The 17,928-nt window shown below is 43.2% G+C and overlaps 1 protein-coding gene across 1 annotated transcript in view; it reads left to right on the top strand.

The window, feature by feature from the left end:
* The first annotated feature begins 6,986 nt into the window (after positions 1-6,986).
* Positions 6,987-17,928, top strand: part of EPHA4 (EPH receptor A4) — a 135,943-nt gene continuing 125,001 nt past the window's right edge. The window contains exons 1-3 of the mRNA XM_082658173.1: positions 6,987-7,088; positions 10,129-10,196; positions 14,295-14,958. Coding sequence (XP_082514299.1) covers positions 6,998-7,088; positions 10,129-10,196; positions 14,295-14,958 — 823 coding nt within the window. The 5' untranslated portion in view covers positions 6,987-6,997. The remainder of the gene's footprint in view (positions 7,089-10,128; positions 10,197-14,294; positions 14,959-17,928) is intronic.

Raw genomic sequence — 17,928 nt, forward strand, 5'->3', positions numbered from 1 at the left:
GGCTGTGTTAATAAAGTCACAAATTTAAATAATAAATGGCATGGGACTACCATTCTCTGCATTTTAACGCCTAATTTTTAACTTCTTCTCTGACTGCCCCATCAAAAGAAAACCTGGGGTGCATACACATAGAACTGAATAAGAAAAAAGCCAAATGGTCCAACCGATATACTTTAAATGTCAGTTTGAGTCAAATGATCCGTTACTAACTGAATTTCTTTTCACCTCCCTACTTCAAATAACTCATTGTTGGCCTGAATTTCAGCCAGTTTATTTGTGCAGATATAGGCATGATCTAAGAAAAAGTAATTCCACATATAACTAAGTAAAAGAGGGCTGCTTAATATATTTTAAAGTTGTATGATGTAGGTTTGTGCATAGACTCCTGAGTTAGCATTTATTTTATACGAATTTTTCATTGGTTTTAAACATTCTATGTCCAAATAATGCCAGTTCTAACTAAAGCATGTTTATGAACCTCACTTTATTTCTTTATATAGGGAATTTACTTACGTTCAATTGATTTTAATAAGGTTTTACTGATTTACGTTGGGACTCAAGTAGTATTGTAATTCAGAAAAAAAAAAGCCTATACTATGTTTCTTGGAGTTTTGGCTGAGTTTCCTCTTTAGTCCTTTTGAATAAACAGTCAAAAGGCATAATCTTTTGCAGGCAAAAAGCTTTCCTTATTTATTAATTGAAATAAGTTATTAGGTTAAAGAAATTAAATATAAACATAATTTCAAAAGCAATATTTCCTCTATAAATATGCTTATAACATTCCATTAATTAAATAAACATTTAAAGAATTTATATTTTACTGCTGACTGAAAGAAACGCACAAACTAAAAGTTGAGAATTACGTTTTATCCGGGCCATTACCGAGGACTATAGGCCGGGAATGCAGCCTCTCAGAAAGCTCTGAGGAACTGTTCCAAAGAGGTAAGAGAGGAGCCGGGATATACAGGAGCTTTTGCTAAAACAAAAACAAAAACAAAAAAAAAAACACATACACACACCAAAAAAACAAAACATGTAATCCAACATCAAAAGATTACTGCTAATCACAAAAACCAGACATCTCAAGTTAATCATTTGATTGCTTTTCTATACATGGAAAGATGCAAGATTCTGGGCATGTTGAAATTATTTCTTTGATATGCATCTTAACTATCTAGGGCCAGTATCCTGTTTTTCTGCATCCCGAATTCCCCTCAGGGTGCACCGTTGGGGACAGCTGCCGTGGCTGATGACTTGGTGGTGAGCAGTATTCATTGTTTACTGAAATGGCAGGCAACAATTTTTTGTCCACAGTACATATCTGTCATTTAAGACATTTTTAAAATCTTCAGAGATCTTTTAAATTACAAAATAAATATTGGAGGTACAAGCACTCTGTAAATGCTTTAGACTATGATAGGGGAAAGGAAAGTTACGTTTCTAAACTTCCATTCTCATTATGCACTAAATCATAAATCATGTTCACAATCCTATTATTTTTCTTATAGTATTTCACTGCAATTACATATGGTTTTTCAGAAAGAAAAAATAAAAGGGAGAAGTGGCTGTTGCTGTGCTTCTAGAAATTGGTTCTCTAACCAGATAATTACTTCTCTTTTAACGGGGCTAAAAATAAAAAAGTTCCAGTTTATGTTATCCCCATATATATTATCATTAGTTTTTCATCATAAAACAACTGTAATTCCAGAGCTCTTTTAATAATCATAAATCAACATAGCTATTAAATACTAAAATATTTAATAGCCAAAATAGTGGCTGTAACTTGCAGCTTTACATTGGCATTTTGAGTAAGAATGAGTGAACACCATTTGCTAGGTGTTGTATCAAAGGGTTCCAAGTAAAAAACATTCTACATTTCTTCACGGGCATGGCTTTCGTGCCTGAAAAATCAAATAGTTTTGATGTTTGACTCATGTTCTCAGGACAGCCAAAAACAGATGCAAGTGATCTCCTCTGAATTCTCCTGAAGAAAGGTGCATTGTCTCTGCAAAACGTTTAGTTTTGGATATCTAGAGTTGCTGCAGGACTGAACTGGGTGGGTGTCTTCCTCTCGTTCCACCTCCTTCTCCACAGCTCCCAGGAGAACAAAAGTTTCCCGGTGGTTTCTGTTCAGTTCCCCCACCCCCATGCGGTGGGTGTCGTGCCTACCCAGGGCTGAAAAGACAACGTTCACATCTTAATCACATGGTCTTTGGCACACAGTAGGCACTTGAGTAATGTTTGAGTTGAACAAAAATTCAGATATAGCACCAGACAGACTTTCAGAAAAGTTTTGACTCTTTGAGATCTCCACCCTTATTTTCTTGTCCTTTTCCTCAGGGATTCTGAAGGTCTTTTACTGTGTCTTAGTATCTCACCCGTCTGACTGGTCAAGACCTGACTTCCGGGGCTCTCTTTCCCACTGAGGTGTAAAGGGCTAACAAGTGGCCTGCTTCTTATTTGCATAAGAAATAGCAGCAAAGCCTTGACATCAAAAGATAAAATCTCCAACAAAGTTTCCTGGGAGATTTAAGAAGCCCATCAACTATAGTTTCAGATCATTATATTTCAGGTGGTAGCTAAGTTTAGGGGCATTTTTCTGACAAAAGTTGATATTTCATTAGAGCTTTGGTTATTCATTATCACCAGTATCTTGACTTGGTGGTGACATTTTTTATTCCTTACACCTTGTTTCATTTAATTATTTTTGAAACTATTATATTTGAAGACAGTTACAATCCCTAGATTCAAATCCCACTGAATCATGTAGGGATATAAGAGTTTAGTGTGAGCTGTAATAAATCAACAATGAAAGAAGGGAAGCACTTAGAATTTATTTCCCCTACCTACTCCAGGAGTTGGTGAAATAAAGCCTTCTCCTCTCATGGAGAGCATCAGGTGAATCACAGAGATTGGTTTCCTTATGGAAGGGAAGTTTCAAGCTGAACAAATGATTGCACATTTAAAAATATTAATAGTTATTAATGAGATATTATTTGAAAGTAATAATAGCTACTGATCGTGAACCAGACACCATACTACGTGCTCTACAAAATTTATTCCATTTTTAGAAGAATCACATAGCTATCTACAATTCACAGATAAGAAAACCATATCTCAGAGAGGTTAAGTAACTTACACAAAGACATCCAGCTAGTAAAAGAACTGTTAGAATGTTAAACTAGGGATGTCAGTCTTGAAAATCCTGGTTCTGGCAATGACAGGGAGTCATTGGAGCACTGTTGGAGACTCCATTTATTAATAAAGAGACCAAGGTCCAGGGAAGTCCAGCTACACTAGCTAGAAAATCTGGCAGACTGTCTAGTAAAAGGCAGAGTGGATTCCTGTTCTCATTCTAACCTTTTCTCTAGTCTTCCATGCCCTCACTTTATTGTTGTTTTCTTGTCCAAAGGTCCAAGGTTCTTGTTACTTTGGTAAAATTGGTCCTCCGTTTAGATGCAGAAACTCCTAAGATACTTGGTGTTATTTTGAAAAGTCTTTACAAATTAGAGATACTTTTGAAATTCAACCTTAATTCAAATAAGCATTTAAAATGTACTTTATAGCTCAAGATTTTATGGTAGGCACTGTACAAAAAGAACAATTATGCCAAGAATTTCAAATTATTGAATTATTATTTTCATTAAGCTTATAAGCGTATATGTTTTGACATATCTCTTATTGGATTCAAAATAGTCTCAATTTCTCACAGCAGTGGGGAGGCTAGTTTGATTAAAGAGTCAAGCTAATTTATACTAAAAGTAGGTGATTTTAGGTGCTTTTTGTGTGGTATTCTATTGTATGCTTTCGACTTCACTGAGTGACTGATTTGTTGCAAATACTCTCAAACGTCTGAAAATTCCAAGGCGTTTTCCAATAAAGTAGGGGGTTTGCATAGATGGTAGACCAGGACCACCATCATTTTTTTTCATTTTTGTCCTGTTTTTAAGGAGGAATCATGTCTGTTGGATTAGAACACTTTTCCTCTAGGTTATCACAGTGGACAGAGGAATTTTCAGCACCTCATTTCTTTTTTTTTTCCTACTATAACTTTTATTACGGAAAACATTGAACACACTTAAGCATGGAAAGAATAGTATAATGAATTCACGAGTCCTATTATTCGGCACTTAAAAATATACCCCAAATTTCCCAATTCTCTTTCATCTATTTATTCCTTTACTCTTTTTCTTTCTTTTTCTTTTTTTATTGGAATGTTTCTACAGAAATCCAAGCTATCGTATACTTTCATCCTAAATACTTCAGTATTCAACAGCTCATTTCTGATCTTCAGCCCAGAAATGCTATAAAGGGGAAGTTATAGTTCAGTTTTCCCAAGTTAGCATTTCCTGCCTCTTGGGTCTCTAGATTATTGGGCTGCTTTGGGTCCTGAAAAGGGAAATGGGAAGAAAAAAGGGGACGGACATCACTGAATGTCCCCTAGCAAGTGAAGCCTTGCTTTCAGGCAGCTGTGGCTAGAAAGACTTTAATAATCAGTGTGCAGATACCGGGGTGGGGTGGGGGGCAGGGAATGGTTCATGTTTTAGAAATTTTACTGTTTCTAAGGAGGCAGCCAGTCGATTTCCCATTTCAACCACCCATACATGCAGCACTCAAATCTTGCAGAGAGGCAACAAGCAACTATTGTTTAAAAACGTTTTAAAAATAATTCGGATTGCTCTTTTTCTCCGCTGAGTCTGTGTACAGAATGACAGGGACCAATATTCATCTCCTTTTTCAATAAACCTCAGGGAGACACGTGAAGGAACCTAGAAATGCACTCCTTAGAAGGACTTCGTGCGGTTATTTTAAATAATTTATACGCACACGTACATATATATCCCCCGCGTGCATTTCTTTCCCCCTTTTTACTTGTGTAAAATCAGTAGCTACAATAACTGAAATCCACTTCCTCAGACTGTGACATTTCAGCAGGTCTTTCACGGAGAAGTCAGAAAGTCTGGAGCCGCACAAGCTGTCCCTCTAGGCCACCGACTCACACGGCTACTGCCCAGCGCCTCGCCAAGTGCGCTCAAGTAAAAGTTGCCCATATAATTAGCCCGGGTCTGAATTTGCACAAGTGGAGTAGACACGATGTGCTACGGAGGCCAATGACCTGAAACCGTGGCCGCGATCTGCTTTCTCCTCCACACCGCCCTACACCCCTCGTTCTTTCTCTAGGATTTCTATTTCAGGGATGGCAGCTACTCAGGCAACCCCTGGGACACTAAGAGTTTCTCCTTGAAACGCTTTCTGATTTCGTCTTCTGCAATCCAGCTGGCGAGAAGTGCGACAGGACTCCCGGGCCCTCTCCACGGCCACCCGCCACCACTGCGCAGGGGTGGCCTGGGTGCTCCGGAGAGGGGCGGGTGTATGACAAGATATCCCACGGACACACCTACTCTGCGGACTGCGTGCTGCGGTCTTTGTCCGCTCGCCCTTCCGCGCGGGCCTCGCACTCCCTTTTCTGGCCGGCAGGTGGCGCGCTTGGTTCACGATGAGCTGCTGCCGGAGAGGGAAAGGCGCTTCCATCTCCCCGCGGTCGCCTTCCCGCTGGGACCAAGGCCCGGGAGGAAAACCTGGCCCTACCCCGTGGGGAGCCAGAAGAGGGGTGGCTTGGGAGGAGGAGAGAAGGAGGGAGGCCTCGTCAGGAATCGGGGCGTCTTCAAACGTCCGGAGAAATTCACCGAGTCACGTCGGGGGCCGGGCCCCGGGCCGCCTGCTGCGTTGCGGTCTCTGGGCAGCGCTCAGTTGGCTGCGCCCGCGTCCGGGGCATCAGGGGACAAACCAGGGCCCAGTGCTGCCTGGGCCCCCAGGAGGCCCACAGTGACACCCGCAGCACCTCGGCGGGGGCGGCTGCGCGGATTTCTGCGGGTCCTGTCGCTCACCACCGTCTACTGGGGCGGCGAGAGCTGTCCGGACCAGCGCAGGGGAGCAACGGGAGCGCAGGGCGGCAGCAACCGCTCCGGGCAGCCCCCGAGCTCGGGTTTGCGGCAGGTCCCGGCACTTCCACTTCAGCTCTTCGCCTCTACCCCCCGGGCCCCGAACTTGCTAGGCCCGGTTCCAGGGACTCCCCACGGGGAACACACAGTTGGCTCCCGGCAGCCAAGGCCATCTCGGGGCGCCTTGCCGGGGTGGGGAGTCCTGTCCCGGGGGCCGGGGAGGTGGAAGCGCCTTTCCCTCCAAGGCTGAGCGCGGAGATGGGGCCTGAGGGGGCTTCTCCGTTGCTAGAAAGTCTTTCGTTCAGTCTCTGGAGACAGGCCGAGGGCTGCACTCGACGTTGGGGACTGATTAGGTACCGCTCTCCAGGCAGCTGGGAGCCTGGGAAAAAAGCAGTAATCAAGCCACAGAACTCTCCCCAAAGAGCATTTCATATGTAGATGCACCACAAAGACACAAAATGGGGCCAGGAGCCAGGTAGCAGAGAGAGGCCGCGGCCGCGCGCAGGAGTGAACGTGTAGCCTGAGTCGGGGCGCGCGGGAGGCGAACACTTCGACCCTCAGAAAAAGAGCAACAGCAAAGAGGCAGGTCAACTTGATACTTTTTTTATTGCAATAAAAGAGCATTTTCCTCCATCTCAAACCGCCCGAGGCGTAAGATTGGGTTCCCACCCTTTCCTCGGACTTCCCCCAACCAATTCAGAGTCTTTCGAAGCTCCTTCCGCCGTCCAGGGGCTGGACCGCTGAGATGCGACCAGGGGACCCGCTGCTTCACTCCAGCAGGGGAGGGACGCGGCAGAACTCGCCCCCTTAATCCCGGGGAGACCAAGCGCCCAGCCGAGCCGAGTGGGCGGGGCATAGGGGCGGGCTCTGCTCATCGGGGGCGGAGCAAGGCAACCCCTTCTGCGCTACTATTGGCTGCAAGCCCCGGACTGGCGGGTGCACGTCACGGGCCGGGCCCACCCCCTTGGCAATGTCTTCAGCCTGCTGCACTCCTAACTTAAGCATTTATTCCACTGGGATAGAAGCGGCAGGAGCAGCGTTAGCACCGGCGAACCATGGCTGGGATTTTTTATTTCCTCCTCTTTTCGTTTCTGTTTGGGATTTGCGACGCTGTTACCGGTTCCAGGGTGTATCCCGCGAATGAAGGTAAGAACGGGGCGGCCTTTCTGCGGTCTGGGACAGAGAGGCGAAGATCGGCGGGTGAATGGTCCCCGGGAGCGCGAGGCCGGAGGGTGCAGGGGGATCCCGGCGCGAGCGGTCGCCTTGACTCCGGAGAAAGGGGTCTGGAGCGACGGGAACCGCGAAGGGAAGGCGGGGAGCGGCCGGGCAGCCTGCCTCGGGGCGGTGACCCGTGCGTGTGGCGAGGTTGCCCAAGTTTGTAGCGAAAGGACAAAGTTTATCGGCATCCACCGGCGAGGGCAGCCCGAGGTGCCCCGAGGGGATGCATGGGAGACAACGCCAAGAAAACAAATAAATAAATAAATTTTGTGGACCTACTCCTACCGCCACTTACCCACTCAGCCCAGGTCGAGGGGGAACGGAAACCTGGAGGTCCCTGAGGGGATGGTGGTGCTCTCGGGTTCTTGCGAAAGCTTTGCGAGCTCTGGTTTCTGCAAAGTTTCCCGAGCCCTGCGCTTCCCGGGACCTGGCTGCCGGGCCTCCGCCGCGCAGCGGTCGTGGCGCCGCTCGCCGGTCGCCGGTGACCTGATTTGATTGCTAGCACCCGGCGTCAGATACCTTTCTCCCAGCCGGGCCCCCGTGCCGTCGGGGTGCGATTGCTGGCCTAGGGGACACCAAGCTCCTCATGTCACCCCGCAGACCTTGGGAACCCGCTGGCAAGCTGAACGTACTCGAGTTTTAGCTTTTTGCCCCTACAACTGTACACCGGGTTAGTTTGAAGGGAACGTGCCGGACCAACTGGATCAGTGTAGGTGCTCAGTTTTATGTGCGTCTGTTTGGACATGCTGGAGGGCTGTGTGTGTGTGTGTGTGTGTGTGTGTGTGTGTGTCTGTGTGTGTCTGTGTCGGGGAGGTGGGGGTTCATCATTTAGTTTCTGATGATCTCAGAGAAAGGCGAGTTGCGTGTGCGTGTGGGTATGCGCGCGCGCGCGCGCATATGGGTGTCTGTGGGTGCGCGGGTGTCCGCGTCGACGCGGACAATTGTGTGCCTGTGCTCGAGTGCCCCGATTGTGTGCGCTTATGTTCCGGCGATGCTCACGCTCGAGCCTGCGCGCAACTGGCTCGCCGACTCCTTCACCTCCCCACCCTCCCCCATCCATCCATCCATCCATCCATCCATCCATCCGACTGTCCATCTCTCCAGGATCCGTGCATCCATTCCCGTACAATCTATCATTTTCCCTGTTCCGAAGGAGGGAGCCAAAAACCAACTTAGCCTTGGCTGGGCGGGCGGTGCCAAGAGCTCGCCGGACGCAACCTCCCAGAGATTCACACACCTGCCGGCAGACAAGGCTTGGGAGGAAAGAGGCGCTCTGTCACCCTTTCGATCTCCTCTCTCCTACCGACGTGGGCCATCTCGGTCCCTGCTGCCCCTCGGTCCCTGGGGTCGTTCCTCTGAGCGGTATCGTGGATCCCGCGTTCTCCTGACCACTTCGCACTCTTGTTAGGACGTCCCCCAAGACCTCTCTGCAGCAAACGCAGAGATTTTTTCCTTTTTTCCCCTTGTTTTTTCTTTGGGGAGCAAAACTTGGGAGCCCTAGACAAAAAAGGCGGTGATGGAGCTGTAGGCTGATGTAGAAAGGAGGGGGGTCAACCCCTCTCCGACCCCTCCTCCCCCTTAAAAATTAATTCATTTTGTTGCTTTTTATTCCCATCACGTTTTCTTTTCTCCCTTTTACCCTCCCATTCTACTCCCTTCCTTTTTTTGTAAATTGGGTCTTATTGTTCCCTTTGTGTCCCTAATCCACCTTACATAAATCCAAATGGATGTAGCGGGCTTTTCTCTAGAGACCAAGAGGAGAGAAGGGGGGGGCGCAACTCCGGGCGGGAGCGACCCAGGGAAGGCTCTACATTTTAAAATAATTAACAGAACCTAGGAATTCAGGTTTCTCGGGAAAATCAGGAGAAAGAGGCTCATTTTTAACTACTTTGACGTCGGGGTGAAATGAGAGGAGAGGTGGGCAGAATTCAGGGGCCGGGGGGCGATACTGAGAGTTGGGGTGCGCACGAGCAAGGGTGAAGGTTTCCCATTTCCCACCCCTCCCCCAGCCTGAAGAGCCAGCCTCCCTGATCAAATTAATAACCCAGTGGTTCCTTTGAGATGGGCCTTTCGACCCCCAGGCCTGCAGATCTCGGTGGGAAAGACAATGTGGAGAGTTTAGGAATTCATTGCGTCGTTTTCAATGTTCTCGGTGCCTAGGACTGTTCCAGCGTAGGCGGGGTGCGACCGTCGTATAGCCGCCCTCCCGGTCCCCCCAAGCTGGGATGCATACTCTTAGGTGTAGCACAAGCATACTAAATCTATTAGGCAGTCCTCCATAACTAAAATTTAAACCAGTGATTTCCTCTTGGGGGAAGGAGTCTCCGATTGTCTTCAAAAAGGCCAAATAGAATACTTAAGTGTGTTTGCATTCTAATTCCACACGTCTGCCATTTCCCCCTTCTGAAACTTTGATATTTAAAAAAGCAGCGGATACCACATCCAGGGCCTATTTATTTGGTGGTGGAGGAAAAAAAAAAATGGTAGGGGAGAGAGCCTTTTCATGACCCTTTTGAGTACTCTCTGATAGAATTCACTTGTGGCTCTGTCACCATGATGATGAGTTATGCGGTCATCTGAAACTTGCAAAAACAAATAACTCTAGTAGATACCAGACAGAGATGAATGCAGATTTTGCTTGGGAGTGTAACTGCCCTACATAGATATATTTATTTTTTGAATTGTACTTGAGATTCTCAATTCATCCTTTTTAGAAAAAGAATCAACTGAGTCCTGGGATGGAATTTTAAATGCTAAGCAAGTTAAATAAATAAGAACCTGCAGATTTAAAGAGGGGAGAAGATCGAGTGAGTAATGATTATTTACATAAGTGAGACCGGGTTTAGGTTTTGATCAGAGTTGGATATGCACACCCTCGGCACATATGGAAACGCTCAGGCAAATGGTTTTTTGTAGTATTGGCTTTTTGCAATTGGAAATTAATCTATTTTTCTTTGGTTTTTTGCAGTTACTTTACTGGATTCCAGATCTGTTCAGGGAGAACTTGGGTGGATAGCAAGCCCTCTGGAAGGAGGGGTAAGTTCCGAATTGCTCTCTGATCCACAGGGTAAAAAGGAGTGATTAGCAACTTTCTGAGAGTCCTAATGGCGTGATTCTTGTTGATTGTGGCCGGGGGTCAGATTTCCGCCATGGCCTATGAAGTGAATTACGCTTTGTTGGAGAAATCCTATACTCCCTTTGGATAGCTCTGTCATGGAAGAACTGGAATCCAAAAGGGGTTTCCAAACTAGGAGATTGGTGGAGGCATTGCCTTAGATGCCTATTTAAGACTGAAACACCAACAAGAAATACGATCTGGGGACCAAATTCGTATTTATGCCTATTGCAGTGATAGCCATGAAGTCCTGACAGGGTTAATTTTAGAGCAATTGTTCTATTTCCAGAGGAGGAAAATGAATAAATAAAAATACCAGGGAGAGAACATTTCTAATTGTACCAGGAGCAGGTTTAGTTCTGTGTGTGAGCAGCGGGGGGCTCTGTAACTTGCTATGACAATCTTAAATCAGCTGCTTTTCGCTTGCACGCTGAGAGAAAGCCTTACAAACTTGTACCAAGGGCAACATCTATGCAGAAAAAAAAAAAAAAAAGCCCCAAGTTTGGCATTGTTGTTACTAAATATGAAAGTTAAAGTATTTGGAATCTTGGATCTTTGGGGACTGGGGAGGCTGGATTATAGCGTATGAGAGGGCATCACTGTTCATTTCTTCTTGAATTTGCCATGAGAATAGAATTAGGTCAATAGCCACATTCTCCTACCCCATCCTCCCCCCTTAATAATAGGTCAGAATGAATCAGCTTTGGAAAGAAATCAGTACAATGTGTAACTCTGGCATCTGCCAAACTGAAACTCTCAAATCCTTTAAAAATTAAGCATATCATCCTACCTTTACTTGATAGTCTACGACTGAGCCATTTGATTAAAAGCGGTGGGGGTGAAAGATTAGGAGTCTTTATCAGGCAAAAATTGTAATGCCAGCACCCAGTACGGCGCTCCACACCTGGCCATTGAATAAACAATAAAGGATTGAAAAAAAATAAAGATTCACAGAAACTGTTATAGAAGATGGGCTTCAAAAATAAGACAAGGCAAGAATGGAAAATTTTAGGCTTTTTCCAAAGCAAGTCTTGTCATCCATTTGAAATAAAATGGAGATTGTCCTGCCTTCCTGTTTTTCTGCCTGAACTTGACTGAAGTTGGTTGGGTCTCTGCTGAAAAATTCTAGTCTGCCCTCAAAACCATTTTTTTTTAAAGGGAGGGAGAATGATTGGCAGGTCTCTGGCAGTGTAGACAGGCTGTATTCACCGCTGATTGCAGGCAATTGCCCTCATCCTTTGAATGCGAAGAAAGGTACAGCTTTATCTTGTGAGAGTCAGACTCTTGTTAATCCTATACCCTGGAAAGGTCATTGATTCAAGGAGGCTTTCCCATGCTACACCAGAGGTATTGCTCTGTAGGCCGAATGTATTAGAACTGCTGGCAAAACTGAGGATGGAAGGTATCAGTACTTGCATTAAAAAAATTAATGAGCCTTATTTTTCTTACTGGCTGTTCCCAAGTTTGAAGAGAGATACGTCTAGTATGATTTTGGACCTGACTTGTTACACTAAATATACATGTGACCTATTGAAAAGCAAGGAGTAGCACATTTTCAAGTACAGTTCATGGTCTATCTAGTTTCTGGGAAGCTTTTATTGCAACTTAATATGCTGCAGACATCTCCCTCCCCCCACCCCAGCTCCCAGAGAACTGTTGAAAGAGCACCTGGTCACTTTTTCTAGACACAAAACTTCTTTTGGTTGTCTCCATGCCCCTTAAAAAAAAAAAAAAATACTGTGCATAGCTGACTGTACACAACCCAGAACCTTTTATGGGCAGAATGTGGACTTCTGAATATAGAATGTATTCCTTCCCTTTCCTTAAATACCATGTGTGTAATGTTTTAAATATTGTTAGGAAACATAAAAAATGAAATTTTATTTGTGTATAATAGAATTAGTCCTTCCAAACTACATAGTAGCCATTGAGAAATTATGTGCCAAATTATAAAGTTTAATTAATTTCTAGATTTTGTAATAAAGAAGACTTTTTGGGGCCTAGAATGAAGGGGTAAATTGGATATCTAACAAGTAGGGGGTGGATTGGCTTTAAAAAAGTCTTTCTGAGTATACAAGCATATTTGAATCTTTGGATTATTCTGAAATCTCTACTTATTGTTAGAACAGTTCACATCTTTCTTGGCTGGAAATTTGAGATTATAATTTTGACGAATAATGACATTTATTTGTTTGTTGTTGTTGTTATTTTTAAAAAGAAAAAGAAACCTTATGTGACAATACCACCAGGTCAAAAATGAATTGTAGTCACTGTTCTTTCATTTTGCCATCAGAACAGCTAAGCAGAACATGAAAATAATGGAAAGTGATGGTTTCTGATGGCAACATTGTAGCAAAAACCTAATTTCTTTTCAGTGTTCATTTAAAGGAGTATACTGAGTTTCTGACACTGATTGTAAAATGCAAAACTAAGGGGAGATTTGTCCTTGTTCTGCTGAATTGATCAATGTGTTTAGACAATTAAGTTCGGGCTGGAAAATTCGAATTAGACCTGAATTATGTGTATGAACTGTGGAGATATCCCTATATGCTTTCATTTACATTGATAAATGTGTTTTTCCATATTTCCTTTGTTCTGAGATGAGAAGCATGCTGAGTAGGTTTTTTTGAAGGTGGGGATCTATTTTTGGATTTACATGAATTTCCCCCAAATAAGTAAATTACTGGTGATTTATTGCTTAGTGGATAAAAAGAAATTTTAATCACCACAGGGCACTTAACTCTCCCAGTTCTAAAACTTTCATAATGGTGGCAGATGAAAGGGATACAGAATTTTATGCATTATGACCCTTCACATAGTAACATTTCCATCCATTAATAGTAACATTTCCATCCATCCAATGCACAGATGGGAAACCTGTTAAAAGATATGTTATGATTCTGTGTACTTCATTGGCTTGAATGGAGCTTTAAGTATAGCTATTACAGAATACAAATTTTTTTTAAACTATCTTTTTTCTTCTAATTATATTCATGTGTTAGATACTTAAGCTGATTTATACCAGATTTATATAAAGGAATTACTGTAGATATTAATGAAGAATTGGAGGCTGTCTATCAGTCTGGTAGGAGCCCCAAATTATCTTGCTGCTTTTAGGATTATTTTAAAAGCCACAGCGAGAAGGAAACTACGCTAGTCACAGTGAATTTTGCTGAATTCAGATTAGCCCACTATGAGAGTCTCTATGTTAGGAAGTAGATTGAAAGAAAACCCTACTATCCTTCTTTAATTTTCTTGGGCTTTGACTCATAAATACCACTTACTGTTTTATTCTCAATATCCACAGTCTATTTAGAAGCAATGCACGTGTGCATTCGTGTTTACTTTGTTTTAAAAATAAGAACAGTATACAAACTTTTTGACTGAATACATGTTCTTGAAAAGTGTTCTACCATCATAAATGACAGTGTATTTGAGAAATCTAACCATAAAGTTTACTCTCTGTCTTCCCAGGATTACCAAAACCAAAATGGTGAGATTTTCTTTACCCCTTTAAAGAGTAGTGACATCGCCAAAAAAATAGACTTTTTTTTTTTAGGTATTAGAGAGCAGAGTTCTGACAGGAGCACCACTGATTGACTGATAACTGTCTTCCTTTGGCAGACTCTGCACTTCCTGCTCTTAATTTGCAGGTCTCTGCTCAGTTGTTGAAACAATACACATACTAGTTTTTTCATTTATGAGTAAGTTTGAACTGTTGTCACTTGAACTTGTAGCAGTTGTAATAGGTGAATTTGAGGTTGTTAGACCACCACAAACGAGGAACTGCTGAGAACTCAAAAGCAATCAATCCAGCAAAGCCTCTGGATCTGAGGCAAAAGAGTGAAAATTAAAATACTTTCCCAATATAATATCACCTTGGTGAGGAATTAGCGCTGGGTAGCTTTCTTTCTTACTGCAACAAAAATCATCACTGTGCTATGAGGGTAAAATAGAACTGATAAGTCACGGTATGATGAAATGTTTGTAATCGATGCATTTCCTTTGGATCTGTGCAGTGGGAGGAAGTGAGTATTATGGATGAAAAAAATACGCCAATCCGAACCTACCAAGTGTGCAACGTGATGGAGCCCAGCCAGAATAATTGGCTGCGAACTGATTGGATCACCCGAGAAGGGGCTCAGAGGGTGTACATTGAGATCAAGTTCACCTTGAGGGACTGCAACAGTCTTCCGGGTGTCATGGGCACTTGCAAAGAGACGTTTAACCTGTACTACTATGAATCAGACAACGACAAGGAGCGTTTTATCCGAGAGAGCCAGTTTGCCAAAATTGACACCATCGCCGCCGACGAGAGCTTCACCCAAGTGGACATTGGCGACCGGATCATGAAGCTGAACACGGAAATCCGGGATGTAGGGCCATTGAGCAAAAAGGGGTTCTACCTGGCGTTTCAGGATGTAGGGGCCTGCATCGCCTTGGTTTCGGTCCGAGTGTTCTACAAGAAGTGTCCGCTCACCGTTCGCAATCTGGCTCAGTTTCCAGACACCATCACAGGGGCCGATACGTCTTCCCTGGTGGAAGTTCGAGGCTCCTGTGTCAACAACTCAGAAGAGAAGGATGTGCCAAAAATGTACTGCGGGGCAGATGGTGAATGGCTGGTACCCATTGGCAACTGCCTATGCCATGCCGGGCATGAAGAGCGGAATGGAGAATGCCAAGGTAAGGAGAGCCATCTTGTACTTTTCATTAGGGCTGAGTGCACATAATTAAATCAGAGATGAGACTAAATGGAGTAAAGCCAGTAATTAGCAGCCCCTGTGGGATGTGGTGGGACAGAGGGGTCTAATGAGTAAGTGCTACAGCTCCAGGTGGCAAAGCTAAGACGATTCTAATACTGACAAAATAAATGATGCTGCTGTAATCAGCAGAAGGCCAAACACATTTGCTAACAGGCACTTAGATCTGAACCGGCTTGATGTGGCCTCTGAAATGTAAACGAGCAAGCTGAAGAAAGGCCCTGATTGATCCTTGCTTAAAGAGGGCCGACACATTTTCGAACCATGGTTCTCCTGTCCGTAAACGTCTCTCCTCGTGTGGATGTGTACATGAATGATTTAAAGGTGGAATTAGGATGTGTTGTTCCAGTTTCCTCCTGCTGATTAAAATGGAGCTGTGCGAGGAAAGTCCAGTTTTTCCTGCCTTGTGGACCAGTGTAGACATGGCCCAGCAAAGTGGAGTGGCAAGGTTTCAAGTGCCTTATGTTCCACTGAGCACCCATTGATAGGGTTTCCAAGTGAAATGAATCTTGATGAAAGACCTCTTGATTTCCCTGAGGAGGTGATAAAGAGCTAGGAAGAGTCTTCTTATTCGATCTGTGGTCAGAGGCAATAGTAAATTGTAATCCATTTTGATTATTGAGTTTCTGAAGAAATCCAGATTTTTTTATCATGTTAATTACTATTTATCATATTACTAAGGTGACTTTTTTTTTTTCCTCTCACCTAAAGTCCTGTGTCTGCAATTCCCTCTTCCCTTATTTCGCCTTTCTGGGGAGTTTGCAAACTTGTCTTCTTTATAGCAGCTTTGTGTTTGAGGAAGGACTGGGAGTAATCCATACTTATATGGATTGCTCATGTCATGTGTGGATTAAGGCTTACAAAAAAAGCAGTTATTCCAAGATTTAAATTTTTGCTTGGTATTTATTTTCAGTGGTTATTAATAGTCTGCTGCTGCCAGTCTTATTATGGTTACTACTAAAGCGTGTAACTCTTGGTCCCATCTCTGGAACAGATCAGATTAATCTTTTCTCAGGGTAATTGTTGAACTGCAGACTGCATTGCCACATGGTTCATCTGATTTGGCGATTAAAGAGCCCGAAATAACTGACTGCCAAACAATTTGTCTGGCATTTCAACCATCTTAATGACAGGGTGGGATTAACTATGGAGCAATCCACTTGACTGATTGGAAATCAACAGTTATAACCTAAAGAAAGTTGCATTTGGGGTAGTTTGGTGTCATAGAGTTTATGCATTTCTCCTTTCAGAGTTCATAAGTGTCATTCTTGATCTGCTATAGTTATTTCTAGGCATAGCTAACAATGACTGTCTTTTAACTGCATTGAAAAGTAAAACAGAATAAAGGCTGGCAACCTTTTCTGTTGACCTAGAGTCAAAAGGTAAACTTGTGAACTTGAAAATTTAAAGGTTGGAATTTCAAGGGTTTTTTTGTTTTGTTTTGTTTTTACAAAGGTTGATTTCTTGCCATTTTGTTAACTCTTGACTTGGCAACTACTAGCTAAGCTGTACCAAATGGAAACCCTGAAGTAGATTCTGGTATTAACATTAGAAAATACGTGAGTGCATTGTTACTGGCACTGAAATTACAATCATCATAGCAGGAAGAGTGAAATGAATAGGGCAGTGACATTGCATCACATTTTAGAGTAAATTATTCTGCCTTTTTGATTTTTGTAAGACAGGACTTGCACATCTTTACATTTCAAGATTCTTATATATATTTAAACACACACACACACATTGTCTTCCATTTCTTGCTCAAATGTTCATGCTTCTGGCATTAGTACATTTCTCTGTATCTAACGTCATTGATTTCCAATTGTCACAGAGCCCAGTAACTCATACATTGCTGCACAGTGAGACTCCTTGACATTTTTACAACCCAAATGAGAAGGAAAAGAGAAAAAGATGGAGGGGGAAGTGAATGTAAAGGCAATTGAACATGGTAGTGGTTGGCTTTATGGAAATAACCTTGGGAATCCAGTTCATCATCATGTGGTCCATGGAAAGGGTGAGGCTTCATGTTTTAGGTCCAGTCCGTTTCTGAGCAAACTGTTCCTAACACAAGGCGAGATATTTAATGGAAGGGGAAGGTCGATTAAGCTATTTTTGAGAATCTTTGTTCTCTGCACTCTTGCTACCCAGGTATTTTCTTTGCTACTTGTAAAATGATTAAATCTTTCAAGAAGACACTTTTTGCACAAAACCTTGCACTTTGCTTGTATTTAAGACTACCAGGTAAGAATCTCTGATGAATTTAGGGAGGAAGAAAAAACTTGAATGACAACAATTCTAAAATTCCAAATTTGAGTGAGAATTTTTAGGAATAACTCAAGACTGTAAACATCTTAAGAGTAATGAAAATGGTTTCCTCCATCCGTGCCATCATTACTGGAGTATCAGGATTATCTAGGAAGAGCAGAAAGAACATCAACACAAGGAAATGTGTCTCAGTTTGGTCACTTAGCTGCAAGACCTTAAGCATTTCTTCAGCCCTCTGAGCCTTGGTTTGTTCATCTATAAAATGGGTTGATAATAATTGTACTTAGCTTAGAGACTTGCTATGAGGACACAGTGATGTCAAATTAGTAAAAATCACCTTTTAGATCATAAAGCATTAATCTGATGTTAATGCTAACATTTCCTTTATCACTCAGCTCTTACCAAGGTCATAGCTGTTGAATTTTAAGGTTGTTGAGTTAAAATGGTAAAAGGGAAATCCATCTTAAAACCGCTCTTAGAAGTCAAGGACAAAGATAGGAAGCATTGCCTTTGCCCTAACAAAGAATAACATTCATTTGAAAATGATATTTGGAGAGTGTCATTTTTTTCCCCTCCCCTACAGGAAAGAGAACTTTCTTCTGAGTGAAAGAAAAGTGATTTGGAAGTG

This window comes from Grampus griseus (genome assembly GCF_964374135.1).
Source record: "Grampus griseus genome assembly, chromosome: 7".
Taxonomy (NCBI): Eukaryota; Metazoa; Chordata; class Mammalia; order Artiodactyla; family Delphinidae; genus Grampus; species Grampus griseus.